The sequence below is a fragment of the Bufo gargarizans genome, chromosome 9 (assembly GCF_014858855.1).
Source record: "Bufo gargarizans isolate SCDJY-AF-19 chromosome 9, ASM1485885v1, whole genome shotgun sequence".
NCBI classification, from domain to species: Eukaryota; Metazoa; Chordata; class Amphibia; order Anura; family Bufonidae; genus Bufo; species Bufo gargarizans.
In genome coordinates this window covers 198241730-198260400 of record NC_058088.1, presented here as the reverse complement: position 1 = coordinate 198260400, position 18671 = coordinate 198241730, and the positions used below count along the sequence as shown (strand labels likewise).

At 54.2% G+C, this 18671-nt stretch overlaps 1 protein-coding gene across 1 annotated transcript in view; it reads left to right on the top strand.

Moving 5' to 3' along the window:
- Nucleotides 1–18042, top strand: part of LOC122919892 (centriolin-like) — a 28575-nt gene extending 10533 nt beyond the window's left edge. The window contains exons 7-15 of the mRNA XM_044269076.1: nucleotides 2310–2503; nucleotides 6661–6780; nucleotides 7105–7333; nucleotides 8116–8225; nucleotides 8571–8765; nucleotides 15239–15392; nucleotides 17011–17231; nucleotides 17643–17819; nucleotides 17893–18042. Coding sequence (XP_044125011.1) covers nucleotides 2310–2503; nucleotides 6661–6780; nucleotides 7105–7333; nucleotides 8116–8225; nucleotides 8571–8765; nucleotides 15239–15392; nucleotides 17011–17231; nucleotides 17643–17819; nucleotides 17893–18042 — 1550 coding nt within the window. The remainder of the gene's footprint in view (nucleotides 1–2309; nucleotides 2504–6660; nucleotides 6781–7104; nucleotides 7334–8115; nucleotides 8226–8570; nucleotides 8766–15238; nucleotides 15393–17010; nucleotides 17232–17642; nucleotides 17820–17892) is intronic.
- The last annotated feature ends 629 nt before the right edge of the window (nucleotides 18043–18671 follow it).

The window sequence follows — 18671 nt, the reverse complement described above, 5'->3', positions numbered from 1 at the left end:
AGCCCAGTATATGATGGGAAATCACCCGAGGTACAGCCCTCTAGAATCAGTCATGTGACGGGGTCATAGACCAGTGCATGATGGGAAATTACCCTGTACAGCCCTCTAGAATCAGTCATGTGACCGCGTCATAGACCAGTGCATGATGGGAAATCACCCGAGGTACAGCCCTCTATAATCAGTCATGTGACCGGGTCATAGACCAGTGCATCATGGGAAATCACCCGAGGTACAGCCCTCTAGAATCAGTCATGTGACGGGGTCATAGCCCAGTGCATCATGGGAAATCACCCGAGGTACAGCCCTCTATAATCAGTCATGTGACGGGGTCATAGCCCAGTGCATCATGGGAAATCACCCGAGGTACAGCCCTCTAGAATCAGTCATGTGACGGGGTCATAGCTCAGTGCATGATGGGAAATCACCCGAGGTGCAGCCCTCTAGAATCAGTCATGTGACAGGGTCATAGCCCAGTGCATCATGGGAAATCACCCGAGGTACAGCCCTCTAGAATCAGTCATGTGACGGGGTCATAGCCCAGTGCATCATGGGAAATCACCCGAGGTACAGCCCTCTAGAATCAGTCATGTGACGGGGTCATAGACCAGTGCATGATGGGAAATCACCCTGTACAGCCCTCTAGAATCAGTCATGTGACGGGGTCATAGCCCAGTGCATCATGGGAAATCACCCGAGGTACAGCCCTCTAGAATCAGTCATGTGACGGGGTCATAGACCAGTGCATGATGGGAAATTACCCTGTACAGCCCTCTAGAATCAGTCATGTGACTGGGTCACAGCTCAGTGCATGATGGGAAATCACCCGAGCTGCAGCCCTCTAGAATCAGTCATGTGACAGGGTCATAGCCCAGTGCATCATGGGAAATCACCCGAGGTACAGCCCTCTAGAATCAGTCATGTGACGGGGTCATAGACCAGTGCATAATGGGAAATCACCCTGTACAGCCCTCTAGAATCAGTCATGTGACAGGGTCATAGCTCAGTGCATGATGGGAAATCACCCGAGGTGCAGCCCTCTAGAATCAGTCATGTGACAGGGTCATAGCTCAGTGCATGATGGGAAATCACCCGAGGTGCAGCCCTCTAGAATCAGTCATGTGACCGGGTCATAGACCAGTATATGATGGGAAATCACCCGAGGTGCAGCCCTCTAGAATCAGTCATGTGACCGGGTCATAGACCAGTGCATGATGGGAAATCACCCGAGGTGCAGCCCTCTAGAATCAGTCATGTGACTGGGTCACAGCTCAGTGCATGATGGGAAATCACCCTGTACAGCCCTCTAGAATCAGTCATGTGACGGGGTCATAGACCAGTGCATGATGGGAAATCACCCGAGGTACAGCCCTCTAGAATCAGTCATGTGACGGGGTCATAGCCCAGTGCATCATGGGAAATCACCCGAGGTACAGCCCTCTAGAATCAGTCATGTGACCGGGTCATAGCCCAGTGCATGATGGGAAATCACCCTGTACAGCCCTCTAGAATCAGTCATGTGACGGGGTCATAGACCAGTGCATGATGGGAAATCACCCTGTACAGCCCTCTAGAATCAGTCATGTGACAGGGTCATAGCTCAGTGCATGATGGGAAATCACCCGAGGTGCAGCCCTCTAGAATCAGTCATGTGACCGGGTCATAGACCAGTATATGATGGGAAATCACCCGAGGTGCAGCCCTCTAGAATCAGTCATGTGACCGGGTCATAGACCAGTGCATGATGGGAAATCACCCGAGGTGCAGCCCTCTAGAATCAGTCATGTGACTGGGTCACAGCTCAGTGCATGATGGGAAATCACCCTGTACAGCCCTCTAGAATCAGTCATGTGACCGGGTCATAGACCAGTGCATGATGGGAAATCACCCGAGGTACAGCCCTCTAGAATCAGTCATGTGACCGCCTCCTGATCCACATTAGGGGCAATTGAACAGTAGCAGTACAAGGTTTCATGTGCGGTAAGTGTAGCTATGGAAACCACAGGGCACTATAGAAGACTACAACCCCTGTCAGGTTTTACAGACTTTCTGGAGTCTGGGTTCTAGCTCTGTAGATGACCCGCTCTTCGGGACCGTCCGGCTGGTGAGCGGCTCATACCTGGAGGCTGTAGTTTCCGTAGTCTCCATGTCTGTGATCCTGGACGGGCACTGGAGGCCGTGCGGGCGATGGCTCCGACGCCCCCTGCTCAGATGAGTTACCCGGGGTCCTCTGGGGCACATAGGTGTCTCTTGATTCTCTCCACTCCATCTGCGGGGGCTCAGGGGTTAATACTGACATCTTCTACTTGTAGAGGAGGTGGAGAAGCTGGAGAAGGACCTGGAGAAGAAGATGGAGGAGATTGAGGACCTGCAGAGCCAGAAGACCAAGGTCCTCAGCGAGCTCCACAACCAGGACTGTCTGAACCTGTCTCTGCGGGAGGAGCTGCAGCAGCAGAAGAAGAGCTGCAAGGAGCAGGAGTGTGAGATGGGCACCAAGAACGAGCTGGTGAGTGGTCAAAGCCCCCGCCATGACGGGTACCACCCCCACAGCCTGTACTCCAGTCACCACCAGAGCTGTAGTATGGAGTTAAGTGCTGAAGATAGCGTCCTGCCCGGTCACGCGGTGATATTACATCCGGTATATTATAATGGCGTCCTGCCCGGTCACGCGGTGATATTACATCCGGTATATTATAATGGCGTCCTGCCCGGTCACGCGGTGATATTACATCCGGTATATTATAATGGCGTCCTGCCCGGTCACGCGGCGATATTACATCCGGTATATTATAATGGCGTCCTGCCCGGTCACGCGGTGATATTACATCCGGTATATTATAATGGCGTCCTGCCCGGTCACGCGGTGATATTACATCCGGTATATTATAATGGCGTCCTGCCCGGTCACGCGGTGATATTACATCCGGTATATTATAATGGCGTCCTGCCCGGTCATGCGGTGATATTACATCCGGTATATTATAATGGCGTCCTGCCCGGTCACGCGGTGATATTACATCCGGTATATTATAATGGCGTCCTGCCCGGTCACGCGGTGATATTACATCCGGTATATTATAATGGCGTCCTGCCCGGTCACGCGGTGATATTACATCTGGTATATTATAATGGCGTCCTGCCCGGTCACGCGGTGATATTGCATCCGGTATATTATAATGGCGTCCTGCCCGGTCACGCGGTGATATTGCATCCGGTATATTATAATGGCGTCCTGCCCGGTCACGCGGTGATATTACATCCGGTATATTATAATGGCGTCCTGCCCGGTCACGCGGTGATATTGCATCCGGTATATTATAATGGCGTCCTGCCCGGTCACGCGGTGATATTACATCCGGTATATTATAATGGCGTCCTGCCCGGTCACGCGGTGATATTACATCCGGTATATTATAATGGCGTCCTGCCCGGTCACGCGGTGATATTACATCCGGTATATTATAATGGCGTCCTGCCCGGTCACGCGGTGATATTGCATCCGGTATATTATAATGGCGTCCTGCCCGGTCACGCGGTGATATTGCATCCGGTATATTATAATGGCGTCCTGCCCGGTCACGCGGTGATATTACATCCGGTATATTATAATGGCGTCCTGCCCGGTCACGCGGTGATATTACATCCGGTATATTATAATGGCGTCCTGCCCGGTCACGCGGTGATATTACATCCGGTATATTATAATGGCGTCCTGCCCGGTCATGCGGTGATATTACATCCGGTATATTATAATGGCGTCCTGCCCGGTCACGCGGTGATATTACATCCGGTATATTATAATGGCGTCCTGCCCGGTCACGCGGTGATATTGCATCCGGTATATTATAATGGCGTCCTGCCCGGTCACGCGGTGATATTACATCCGGTTTGTCCTGTGTCTTTTAACCTTCTCATCCTATTCTCCTCCCGTCAGTATTTGTTTGAGGAGCCGCCATGTCTTTCTCGCAGGTTACATTACATTCAGTGACGCCCGGGGCCCGGTCCTGTTTGGGTTAGGGTGTTGTTGTGGCCCCTGGGACCCTCCTCACTGCCGCGCGGCGTCTGCAGGGACCACGGCTTTTACCGCTGCAGCTCGCGCTACTTTTCTTCTTTTTCAATCAGATTTTTCCTAAGGTTTCAAGTAAAGATCCGTAAGGTCCAAAATATCAGTGACCAAAGGGCGGAAATAGAAAGGTCGCCCCGCGAGACTCTCCGATTGGTATTAGAGCGCAGTGCTACCCCTAGAGAATCTAGACAGCCGGTCAGCGAGTACTGAAGTCTCCATACTGCGCTCAGCCTCAATCCGGTCATTACACCCAGAGATGATGGGAGTGGTGTCCATCCAGCTGCCAGCCTCCGAGCCGCCAATACATTTACCAGTCACACCAGGGCCAGGCGACGTCTCCGAAGTTTCTGTGAAGCCAATCCAGAGTTGGCAATCCAAGACGCCCAGGGCTGCACTGGACCTGGTACTGAAGGATTACCCGGTACACAGGAGGGACCGGGGTGGGGCCCCAGGAGATGTTAGAGAGGACCCCGCAGATTGTCACCTCTGTACCTGATCCACAGGTCAGCTTCTTTATAATAGACCGGGGGGGTCCTCGTCTGGGGTCATCTCCCTCCTTTATCAGGCTGCACTGGACCTGGTACTGAAGGATTACCCGGTACACAGGAGGGACCGGGGTGGGGCCCCTAGAGGAGGACTAATGGCAGGAGATGTTAGAGAGGACCCCGCAGATTGTCACCTCTGTACCCGATCCACAGGTCAGCTTCTTTATAATAGACCGGGGGGGGGTCCTCGTCCGGGGTCATCTCCCTCCATTTATCAGGCTACACTGGACCTGGTACTGAAGGATTACCCGGTACACAGGAGGGACCAGGGTACGGCCCCTAGAGGAGGACTAATGGCAGGAGATGTTAGAGAGGACCCCGCAGATTGTCACCTCTGTACCCGATCCACAGGTCAGCTTCTTTATAATAGACCGGGGGGGTCCTCGTCTGGGGTCATCTCCCTCCTTTATCAGGCTACACTGGACCTGGTACTGAAGGATTACCCGGTACACAGGAGGGATCGGGGTGGGGCCCCTAGAGGAGAACCAATGACAGGAGGAGATGTTAGAGAGGACCCCGCAGATTGTCACCTCTGTACCCGATCCACAGGTCAGCTTCTTTATAATAGACCGGGGGGGGGTCCTCGTCCGGGGTCATCTCCCTCCATTTATCAGGCTACACTGGACCTGGTACTGAAGGATTACCCGGTACACAGGAGGGATCGGGGTGGGGCCCCTAGAGGAGAACCAATGACAGGAGGAGATGTTAGAGAGGACCCCGCAGATTGTCACCTCTGTACCCGATCCACAGGTCAGCTTCTTTATAATAGACCGGGGGGGGGGGGGTCCTCGTCTGGGGTCATCTCCCTCCTTTATCAGGCTACACTGGACCTGGTACTGAAGGATTACCCGGTACACAGGAGGGATCGGGGTGGGGCCCCTAGAGGAGAACCAATGACAGGAGGAGATGTTAGAGAGGACCCCGCAGATTGTCACCTCTGTACCCGATCCACAGGTCAGCTTCTTTATAATAGACCGGGGGGGGGGTCCTCGTCTGGGGTCATCTCCCTCCTTTATCAGGCTACACTGGACCTGGTACTGAAGGATTACCCGGTACACAGGAGGGACCAGGGTACGGCCCCTAGAGGAGGACTAATGGCAGGAGATGTTAGAGAGGACCCCGCAGATTGTCACCGCCTCAGCACCTGGATCTTTGGAGGAGTCCGCGGTCGGCAGGACGGAGCTCCTGACGCAGTATAGTTCCATACTGCAGCATGTCCTCACCTACAAGGAGACCCCCCCCCATTTCTGAAGATAATTTGTGAGCTGTTCGGATTAAACGTGTCCGGCGCTCTGTGATGAAGGAGAGGACCTCCTACCCGTCCCGACTCCCCATTTACTCCTATCCCAACATTCGGGCCTCTTCATAACAAATGCAGCCATCGCTATGATACGGGGCCCAACCCCATGCTTTCCATCACAGCCGTAGATGCGTTAGAATAGCTTGCGCTGCTTTTCAAGATGCTAGTGGGCGTGAAACTGAATTCCCCCAGATTCCCCAGCTCTGCTCATCCTGATCCTCCTGGTTCATGTTTAGAAGGCCAGAACTACGTTGCGGAGCATGTAACTGATGTCTGGTCTGAGGAGAGCTGTGTGCTGGGCTGGAGGGCGGGCGGACGGTGTGAAGACCCCCGTACCCCCACTTCTGCTGCGGCGGTCTGTGGCCCCAGCACCTCTCTTCTTGACTCCTTCTCTCTTCCTTGCAGCGCCTCCTCGGCCCCCCGTGTGCAGGTATTGGAGCACGTCTCCCCATAGCGGGCTGCATGTCATCTGCTCTGATCTGCATGACTTCACTCTGTGCTGTGTCTCCTCCATTAGACTTGCCATGTGCGTCCTGTGGGAGGCGCTCTGCATGCCGTGTGTGAGGTACAACATCGCAAGTGGTCACATGATGGCTGAAGGGGGGTGCAGAACTACTACCCTCAGCATGTAGACCTGCAGCCATCATGATCTGTGGCGTGTTCTGTGCTGTGTGGTGGTGTGATGTACGTGGCGTCTGTGCCGTAGTCGCCCCGCTCTCCCCTCGCGCTCATTTCCGCTTTTCTCTTTGTAGCTGAAGCAGAAGACGCTGGAGCTGACCCGCGCCTGTCAGAAGCAGTACGAGCTGGAGCAGGAGCTCGCCTTCTACAAGATCGACGCCAAGTTCGAGCCCCTGGGATATCTGACCTCCAAGGTGACCTCTCCTTCTAGCCAACCTGACTGATGAGAGTTGTAGTTGTGTGTTGAGTCCAGCAGGAAGCTGCTGGATCTTTTAGGTAGAGGTGCCTGTCCTCCATTCCTAAGCTTTCCGGAGGCCGAGCAGGTCAGCCAGTTACCGAGCCGTGCTCCCATACTGCTGCTGGGCTCTGCAGACCTCTGGGAAAGCTGGGTGACAACACGTGGGAGAGGTACGCTCCAGCATTGGTTGTCAGTGGCTGGGACCTTATCAATCTCTAGCTGTAATGCAGAATAGGGGTTATACTCCCTGCTGTCATGTGCCGGTTTCTGTCATGTACAGGAGGCAGACGCCGAGGATGCTCCTGGGGAGAGCACGTACATTGGGAAAGCCAAGTACAAGAGGAACCTGTATGCTCGAGAGGACTACATCCCCAGTCATGCCCAGCACATACAGGTCGGGAAGATCGAGCCGGATACCGATGACCAGATCAGAAATCAGCAGATCCGGGCAAGGATTCACACCAGCCTCGACGTGGACCTGAACGAGAAGGAGAAGAGCATACGATCCGGTATGTGGGAGTCCACTAGGGCAGCATCTGCACAATGTTGAGGGTTGTAGTATTACCTCAGCAGTTCAGAAGTTAGACTTGTAAGTACAGTGTATAGACCGGCTGGTGCCCTCTGTGACCACATCTCGATGGCAGACGTGTGGTATCCTCAGGATCAGACTTGCGGTGCCCTCTGGGTCCACATCTCGGCGTCGGGCGCGCGGTGCCCTCTGGGTCCGCCTCTCGGCGTCGGGCGCGCGGTGCCCTCTGGGTCCGCCTCTCGGCGTCGGGCGCGCGGTGCCCTCTGGGTCCGCCTCTCGGCGTCGGGCGCGCGGTGCCCTCTGGGTCCGCCTCTCGGCGTCGGGCGCGCGGTGCCCTCTGGGTCCGCCTCTCGGCGTCGGGCGCGCGGTGCCCTCTGGGTCCGCCTCTCGGCGTCGGGCGCGCGGTGCCCTCTGGGTCCGCCTCTCGGCGTCGGGCGCGCGGTGCCCTCTGGGTCCGCCTCTCGGCGTCGGGCGCGCGGTGCCCTCTGGGTCCGCCTCTCGGCGTCGGGCGCGCGGTGCCCTCTGGGTCCGCCTCTCGGCGTCGGGGCGCGCGGTGCCCTCTGGGTCCGCCTCTCGGCGTCGGGCGCGCGGTGCCCTCTGGGTCCGCCTCTCGGCGTCGGGCGCGCGGTGCCCTCTGGGTCCGCCTCTCGGCGTCGGGCGCGCGGTGCCCTCTGGGTCCGCATGTCGGCGTCGGACGCGCGGTGCCCTCTGGGTCCGCATGTCGGCGTCAGAAAGTTCTGAATTTCTTTTTTCTTTTTTTAGCTGAAGCCAAATTGAGTGACCTGCGGCAGGAAATCGTCCACGCGGAGGAGCAGATGTTACAAGCTTCCGAGGAGCTGAAGGAGCTGGAAGACGCCGTCGCCCAGAAGAAGGTGAGTGTGGAGGCAATGCCATGACCCCTAGGACAGCCGGCCACCATTTCTGCTCACCCAGCTCACCACTCGCCTAATCGTGCTGCAGTCCTGCCACAATGGACGTGCTGCATATCCAGGAAAAGCTGGGTGTCCGATCCTGTGGTTCTTTCACACATCGCGGTTTTTGCTGTATTTTTCCCTTTAACAAAATCGTTAGTTAACCCTTGTGAACTCTGCTCCCCCGGCAGCCTTCGCTCTATTCTGAGGTGGTCTCTGTACAGCCCATCGGTGGTCCCGGGGATTGGCAGTGCCCGATATGTTCTCTAGCATCCCCTCGGCCGCTGATGATGATTTCTTGTGAAGGTTTCAGAGGCGGAGAAGGAAGAGCTGCGGCAGCAGCTGAGCCGCAGGATCCATCTCCTAAACCAGCTGCGGGAGGAGGCACAGGAGCTGGAGGCACAGATGGAGCGCCAGCGCAGAGACATGGACAGGACGCAGCGGGAGATTGCCGATCTGCAGAGCCACCTCCGCAATCTCAGTCCTCAGGATCCCAGACACGTGAGTGACACCGGGGGCCCGGGGGGCTTGTGACTGCATGTGGGTTACCTTCAGTGTGAGTGACCCTGGTCCATATAGGGAACCTATAGATTTCTACCAGACCTGTACACAGGGGAGGACCCTACTACACCTTCTAATATTCACACAAACTATACACAAAAATAACAGCCAATAGATCCGGTAATAATCTTCTAATCGCCCAGGACCAAGTTGGTTCCATTCCAGGCGGACAAACCTCTGACGCTACACGCAGAATAATCTGATACATCATTAGAGGCCCCGGGGCTCTCTGCCATCTGGACTCCATAGGTTCTGCCATCACGGCGCTCTGCTCCAGTCAGGGTCTGTTCACTGTTGGCGCCGGACAGCGATGCCCCCTCTCTCCTTCAATTATCGGATTATTTTTTCTATAATCTTTTCTTGTAATGTTCAATTACAGGACATATAAAAGGTAACACAAGTCATAAAACAGAAGAATATGTGTAGATATAACGTAACATAAAATGTTTGCATTATTAATGGCCCCGAGCAGAAACCATTTGTACAAATTCACAAGTTTTGGGTATAAAAGGAGGTTCAATAGAGCAGAACAGACATAATAGTAACACTAATAAACCCCAAAACATTGCGCTGTACTCCACACATCCCCTTATCCAAGTTCTGTACGATTTCATATTACAAAATAAATCCCAATCCTGAAGATCGGTAATCCTCGTAAATGACAAACCGAACCAACGTCATCACCCCACCAACCCCTAGGAAGACGCATCCAGCGGTCAGAGTCTATAGAAAGAGAACCAGAGAAACGTATTCACTTCAATACCTAAAAAATACAACTAATAACCTCAGTCAGAATGATGAGGAGGGGCGGGGGCTGGGGAGGAGGAGGTGGCGGGGCTGGGGAGGAGGAGGTGGCGGGGCTGGGGAGGAGGAGGTGGCGGGGCTGGGGAGGAGGAGGTGGCGGGGCTGGGGAGGAGGAGGTGGCGGGGCTGGGGAGGAGGAGGTGGCGGGGCTGGGGAGGAGGAGGTGGCGGGGCTGGGAGGAGGAGGTGGTGGCGGGGCTGGGAGGGAGGAGGTGGCGGGGCTGGGGAGGAGGTGGCGGGGCTGGGGAGGAGGAGGCGGGGCTGGGGAGGAGGAGGAGTCGCGGCGGGGCTGGGGAGGAGGAGGAGGCGCGGCGGGGCTGGGGAGGAGGAGAAGGAGGCGGGCTGGGGCTGGGGAGGAGGAGTCGCGGCGGGGCTGGGGAGGAGGAGTCGCGGCACGACGAATATAAAACACTACTACAAACAAGAGGCTCCATATAGAAATACCCAACCATCTCCAGACTTTGCCTTATGTTTCCCACAACATACTACAACAGTGGGATCCCATATAATACTGTCCGCAAGAAGCCTCCGAGCCCAGAAATCCCCACCGTCACAGAAGTACGGACATCGGTCTCACACGCACACAGTTAAATATGCATCATAGCCACTATCTTTAGGAAAAACAAAAAAATCCTGGTCTCTATGGACCCTATAATACCTTACACCGTACATAGAAGCCTAGAATGTGTCGGCAGATCAGAACCTAGTCTGCCCCATATACTGACACTATGTATAGCCCCGGCCCTATCTCTTATACGGAGGGCGGCCCTATCTCTTATACGGAGGGCGGCCCTATCTCTTATACGGAGGGCGGCCCTATCTCTTATACGGAGGGCGGCCCCATCTCTTACACGGAGGGCGGCCCCATCTCTTACACGGAGGGCGGTCCTATCTCTTACACGGAGGGCGGTCCTATCTCCTACACGGAGGGCGGTCCTATCTCTTACACGGAGGGCGGTCCTATCTCTTATACGGAGGGCGGCCCTATCTCTTATACGGAGGGCGGCCCTATCTCTTATACGGAGGGCGGCCCTATCTCTTATACGGAGGGCGGCCCTATCTCTTATACGGAGGGCGGCCCTATCTCTTATACGGAGGGCGGCCCTATCTCTTATACGGAGGACGGCCCTATCTCTTATACGGAGGGCGGCCCTATCTCTTATACGGAGGGCGGCCCTACCTCTTATACGGAGGGCGGCCCTATCTCTTATACGGAGGGCGGCCCTACCTCTTATACGCCGGGCGGCCCTACCTCTTATACGGAGGGCGGCCCTATCTCTTATACGGAGGGCGGCCCTATCTCTTATACGGAGGGCGGCCCTATCTCTTATACGGAGGGCGGCCCTATCTCTTATACGGAGGGCGGCCCTACCTCTTATACGCCGGGCGGCCCTACCTCTTATACGCCGGGCGGCCCTACCTCTTTTATACGAAGGGCGGCCCTACCTCTTTTATACGAAGGGCGGCCCTACCTCTTTTATACGAAGGGCGGCCCTACCTCTTTTATACGAAGGGCGGCCCTACCTCTTTTATACGAAGGGCGGCCCTACCTCTTTTATACGAAGGGCGGCCCTACCTCTTTATAACGAAGGGCGGCCCTACCTCTTTTATACGAAGGGCGGCCCTACCTCTTTTATACGAAGGGCGGCCCTACCTCTTTTATACGAAGGGCGGCCCTACCTCTTTTATACGAAGGGCGGCCCTACCTCTTTTATACGAAGGGCGGCCCTACCTCTTTTATACGAAGGGCGGCCCCTACCTCTTTTATACGAAGGGCGGCCCTACCTCTTTTATACGAAGGGCGGCCCTACCTCTTTTATACGAAGGGCGGCCCTACTCTTTTATACGAAGGGCGGCCCTACCTCTTTTATACGAAGGGCGGCCCTACCTCTTTATACGAAGGGCGGCCCTACCTCTTTATACGAAGGGCGGCCCTACCTCTTTTATACGAAGGGCGGCCCTACCTCTTTTATACGAAGGCGGCCCTACCTCTTTTATACGAAGGGCGGCCCTACCTCTTTTATACGAAGGGCGGCCCTACCTCTTTTATACGAAGGGCACCAAACTGGTTTTGCCTTTACTATAGATGATTTTCTAGACTGACCTTGATATTATTTACCTGTATATATAATAACCAATCCATGAACACTTCGGATAAATGCACATGTGTGTGTTGTGTATACATGTACACTACTGTCCTTATAAAGATATTGTGCTATCATATATGCCTGTAACATGGCTACATACACATGGGTAGGTCCAAGATGAATGTATGGGTATGTATACATATATAGTGTGGACGCCTGTGTGTACGATGGGAGTCTTACGTTTCCACACAGACGCATGGACTTTATTATCTGATCCCTGTGCAGGTGTTTATTTCTGTAGTATTATCTGATACCGACCTGCCCCGATATCTCTAATATCACATCAGTGAGGGATCATTTGGGGTTGGTGATAGTGGATCTATAACGGAGACATTCCCAGATGTGTGCAGGTAGGTGCTCCTGTACCGCAGCACACCGAGTACCTGTTACTCTCGCTGACATTGCACAATTCCATCGCGCTGTTTAATGAATGAAGACAAAGAAACCGATAGAAATGTTCTACAAACATGAAATATAACCTGGGAATATATATTTAACAAAAATACTGATTGAATTTTTTTTTTTAAACTGCTACAAAGCAGCATTACTAGAGCAGACGTACACAGCCCGTATACACCGCTGTATACACCTAGTACATAGACTGTACATGGCCTGTATACACCGCTGTATACACCTAGTACATAGACTGTACACGGCCTATATACATCTAGTACATAGACTGTACACACCCCGTATACACCGCTGTATACACCTAGTACATAGACTGTACATGGCCTGTATACACCGCTGTATACACCTAGTACATAGACTGTACACGGCCTGTATACACCTAGTACATAGACTGTACACGGCCTGTATACACCTAGTACATAGACTGTACATGGCCTGTATACACCTAGTACATAGACTGTACATGGCCTGTATACACCGCTGTATACACCTAGTACATAGACTGTACACGGCCTATATACATCTAGTACATAGACTGTACACACCCCGTATACACCGCTGTATACACCTAGTACATAGACTGTACATGGCCTGTATACACCGCTGTATACACCTAGTACATAGACTGTACACGGCCTATATACATCTAGTACATAGACTGTACACACCCCGTATACACCTAGTACATAGACTGTACATGGCCTGTATACACCGCTGTATACACCTAGTACATAGACTGTACACACCCCGTATACACCGCTGTATACACCTAGTACATAGACTGTACATGGCCTGTATACACCGCTGTATACACCTAGTACATAGACTGTACACAGCCTGTATACACCTAGTACATAGACTGTACACGGCCTGTATACATCTAGTACATAGACTGTACACACCCCGTATACACCGCTGTATACACCTAGTACATAGACTGTACATGGCCTGTATACACCGCTGTATTCACCTAGTACATAGACTGTACATGGCCTGTATACACCGCTGTATACACCTAGTACATAGACTGTACACAGCCTGTATACACCTAGTACATAGACTGTACACGGCCTGTATACATCTAGTACATAGACTGTACACACCCCGTATACACCGCTGTATACACCTAGTACATAGACTGTACAGACCCCGTATACACCGCTGTATACACCTAGTACATAGACTGTACATGGCCTGTATACACCGCTGTATACACCTAGTACATAGACTGTACACACCCCGTATACACCGCTGTATACACCTAGTACATAGACTGTACATGGCCTGTATACACCGCTGTATACACCTAGTACATAGACTGTACACACCCCGTATACACCGCTGTATACACCTAGTACATAGACTGTACATGGCCTGTATACACCGCTGTATACACCTAGTACATAGACTGTACACAGCCTGTATACACCTAGTACATAGACTGTACATGGCCTGTATACACCGCTGTATACACCTAGTACATAGACTGTACACGGCCTGTATACATCTAGTACATAGACTGTACACGGCCTGTATACATCTAGTACATAGACTGTACACGGCCTGTATACATCTAGTACATAGACTGTACACGGCCTGTATACACCTAGTACATACCTAGTACATGGCCTGTATACACCGCTGTATACACCTAGTACATAGACTGTACACACCCCGTATACACCGCTGTATACACCTAGTACATAGACTGTACATGGCCTGTATACACCGCTGTATACACCTAGTACATAGACTGTGTACACGGCCCGTATACACCTAGTACATAGACTGTGCACACACCCCCCTATACACCTAGGACACAGACTGTGCACACACCCCCCTATACACCTAGGACACAGACTGTGCACACACCCCCCCTATACACCTAGGACACAGACTGTGCACACACCCCCCTATACACCTAGGACACAGACTGTGCACACACCCCCCCTATACACCTAGGACACAGACTGTGCACACAACCCCCCCTATACACCTAGGACACAGACTGTTGCACACACCCCCCCCTATACACCTAGGACACAGACTGTGCACACACCCCCCCTATACACCTAGGACACAGACTGTGCCACACACCCCCCTATACACCTAGGACACAGACTGTGCACACACCCCCCCTATACACCTAGGACACAGACTGTGCACACACCCCCCCTATACACCTAGGACACAGACTGTGCACACACCCCCCCTATACACCTAGGACACAGACTGTGCACACACCCCCCCTATACACCTAGGACACAGACTGTGCACACACCCCCCCTATACACCTAGGACACAGGCTGTGCACACATCCCCCCCTATACACCTAGTACACAGACTGTACTGGTCCTGGCAGTGTGCTCGGCTGTACTGTACTATGTTGTGTGATCTTGCATCACCCTGTGTACACACACTTAGCTGATCACCTCCCTCAGGGATCTATTAGTGATGTCTTCCCCTTGTTGGGTGCGTCCCCGGGGGCCGCTGATCTCTGCCTCACATTGTAGCTGCTGGGAGAAGAACTATTCAAGTCCTTGTTGGAGGAAGGGGGATGCCGGCCTCTGATTGGCTGCTGCCGGCCTCTGATTGGCTGCTGCCGGCCTCTGATTGGCTGCTGCCCGCTTCCTGTGTTGTGATTTCAAATCCCCCTGCAGCAGATCCTGCGCGGCCGCCTCTGACCGGAGCGGAAACTTTCCGAGTGCTTCCAGCATGACATGAGGAAGTTAGTGGGTGCAATGCTCTGCAGGCTTCCTGCTGTGCTGCAGCTGCTGTGTGCATAGCCTGCATGCTGTCTGCTGCGGTCCCCCTCGCCGCTCGGTCCGGGTTCTCCAGGGTGTCGGGAGGTTCTAGAGCTGCAGGTGACAAGTCCCGGACTATAGTGACGTGTGGGGGAGGGGCAGTAAAGACACGCTGAGACTTGTAGTTACAAGTAACCCCCACCTTTGTACAGCCGGCACCGCTTATCTCACCCGTGTCCATGTAGAGGATTTGTGATCACATGATGGGCAGATGTCACTTCATACATGTGCGCCGTCTCCTCCCCACAGTCACACGTGACCGCGCAGAAGGTCAGCAAGGAGCGGCAGCTGGAGATGATGGACGGGCAGTACCGGCAGCTGGAGGGGCGGCTGGACGCCATGTTGTCTCGCATCGCCCAAGAGACCGAGGAGATCAAGGACCTGGAGCAGCAGCTCACCGAAGGTTTGTGGGAGGATAGGCGGCGTTTTCAGTGATGTCACCGCTGATCTCTAGTGATGGATAGGTGGCATTCTCAGTGATGTCACCTCTGATCTCTAGTGAATGGATAGGCTGCATTCTCAGTGATGTCACCGCTGATCTCTAGTGATGGATAGGTGGCATTCTCAGTGATGTCACCTCTGATCTCTAGTGATGGATAGGCTGCATTCTCAGTGATGTCACCGCTGATCTCTAGTGAATGGATAGGCGGCATTCTCAGTGATGTCACCTCTGATCTCTAGTGATAGGCGGCATTCTCAGTGATGTCACCGCTGATCTCTAGTGATGGATAGGCGGCATTCTCAGTGATGTCACCTCTGATCTCTAGTGATGGATAGGCGGCATTCTCAGTGATGTCACCTCTGATCTCTAGTGAGGGATAGGCGGCATTCTCAGTGATGTCACCGCTCATCTCTAGTGGATGGATAGGCGGCATTCTCAGTGATGTCACCGCTGATCTCTAGTGATGGATAGGCGGCGTTCTCAGTGATGTCACCGCTGATCTCTAGTGATGGATAGGCGGCATTCTCAGTGATGTCACCGCTGATTTCTAGTGATGGATAGGCTGCATTCTCAGTGATGTCACCGCTGATCTCTAGTGAATGGATAGGCGGCATTCTCAGTGATGTCACAGCTGATCTCTAGTGATGGATAGGCGGCATTCTCAGTGATGTCACCGCTGATCTCCAGTGATGGATAGGCGGCATTCTCAGTGATGTCACCGCTGATCTCTAGTGATGGATAGGCTGCATTCTCAGTGATGTCACCGCTGATCTCTAGTGATAGGCTGCATTCTCAGTGATGTCACCGCTGGTCTCTGGTGAATAGATAAGCAGCGTTCTCAGTGATGGCACCGCTGGTCTCTGCTGAATAGATAAGCGGCGTTCTCAGTGATGTCACCGCTGATCTCTAGTGATAGATAGGCTGCGTTCTCAGTGATGGCACCGCTGGTCTCTAGTGATAGGCTGCATTCTCAGTGATGGCACCGCTGATCTCTAGTGATAGATAAGCGGCGTTCTCAGTGATGTCACCGCTGATCTCTAGTGATAGGCTGCATTCTCAGTGATGTCACCGCTGATCTCTAGTGATGGATAGGCTGCATTCTCAGTGATGTCACCGCTGGTCTCTAGTGATAGGCTGCATTCTCAGTGATGGCACCGCTGGTCTCTGGTGAATAGATAAGCAGCATTCTCAGTGATGGCACCGCTGGTCTCTAGTGATAGGCTGCATTCTCAGTGATGTCACCGCTGATCTCTAGTGATGGATAGGCTGCATTCTCAGTGATGTCACCGCTGATCTCTAGTGATAGGCTGCATTCTCAGTGATGTCACCGCTGATCTCTAGTGATAGGCTGCATTCTCAGTGATGTCACCGCTGATCTCTAGTGATGGATAGGCTGCGTTCTCAGTGATGTCACCGCTGATCTCTAGTGATGGATAGGCTGCATTCTCAGTGATGTCACCGCTGGTCTCTGGTGAATAGATAAGCAGCATTCTCAGTGATGGCACCGCTGGTCTCTGCTGAATAGATAAGCGGCGTGATGTGGATGTGAGCGGTATAACTCTCGTCTTTCTCCTGGTAGGTCAGATTGCTGCTAACGAGGCCCTGAAGAGGGATCTGGAGGGCATCATTGCGGGGCTGCAGGAGTACCTGGAGAGCGTGAAGGGCCAGGCGCGGCGGGCTGGTGACCAGTGCCGGGAGCTGCAGGCGGAGCGGGAGCTGCTGCTTCAGCGGCTGGAGGAGATGGAGGAGGAGCGGGAGCGGCTGGAGGCTGTGGCGCAGGAGGCTGACCTCATGAGGAAGGTATGGATCTCTGGCTAAGAACCCGTCCTGACGTCTCACAGCTGAGGCTTTGTCACAGTGTGCAGTCCAGACTGACACATTGTAACAATCAGACAGCTCTACACAAACCCTTCTACTCTGACCCCAGCAAGCAATGGGGTCTCTGTGTCCCCCCGCTCCAGGTACATGTCCCTGACCACCTCTGGAGAGCCCCCCGGGGGTCACAAAGATGGCTGCACAGGGCACTGTCATGTGAGGGGGGCCGCGCACAGAACATAGGTTGTGCACCCCTGGTCTACACTGACAGCTAGCAGAGGTTGTGATGCTGGAAGGCACTGGGGCAGCAGACGGGGTGCTCTTGTGACCTCAGGGACGGTGTATTGGGGCGACACATTTTGTGACCTGCAGTTGGTGCTGACCGCGTCATTGCAGGAAATTGAAGAATTGGAGCGCGGTCTGCAGGAGCAGCAGGAAGTGAACGAGGCACTGCAGCAGGCGCAGGGAGACCTCCGCACCCATGAGGCTCAGATGGAGGCCCAGAGCACGGCCGGCGAGGCTATGATCTCCCAGCTGCAGCAGGAGCTGGAGCAGCGGAAACAGCAGCAGCAAGTAAGCAGAGGAGGCTACGGGCGAGGCACAGAGGCACCGGGTGGCAGTGCCTCATCTGTGTCATCTCTTACAGGCCGAGAGTTCTGCATGGAAAGCCGAGCTGGAGCGAGAGCGCCGGGCCCCTGGAGAACGGCGCGTGACCAAAGCCAATGTCCTACAGGAGGCAGGGACAAGGACCACAAAAAGCTTCTGGACCCAAGCTCACGGCAGCTTGCAGGGGTAAAGCACCTCACTGTCCTCCGCAGCGGGCCCCAGGACCCCACCACCCTCCCTCTACAGGCTCGGAACAGGGGTGTCACCACCGCGGACCCAGGGTTACCCCCGTGCCCTCCACTGTCCTCCACAGCGTGCCCCCAGGACCCAATAACCCAACCACCCTCCCTCTACAGGCTCGAAACCCCAGGGGGTGTCACCGCTGACCCAGGTTATACCCCGGTGCCCTCACTGTCCTCCACACGGGGACCCCGGACCCATAACCCACCAACCACCCTCCCTCTACAGGCTCGGAACAGGGGGTGTCACCCGCGGACCCAAGGTTACCCCCGGTGCCCTCACTGTCCTCCACATGCGGGACCCCAGGGACCCATAACCCAACCACCCTCCCTCTACAGGCTCGGAACAGGGGTGTCACCGTCGGACCCAGGTTACCCCCGGTGCCTCACTTGTTCTCCGCAGCGGGACCCCAGGACCCCATAACCCCCCAACCACCCTCCCCTATACAGGCTTCAAACAGGGGGTGTCCAAACCGCTGACCAGGTTACCCCCGGTGCCCTCACTGTCCTCACACAGCGGGAACCCCAGGACCCCTAACCCAACCACCCTCCCTCTACAGGCTCGGAACAGGGGGTGTCA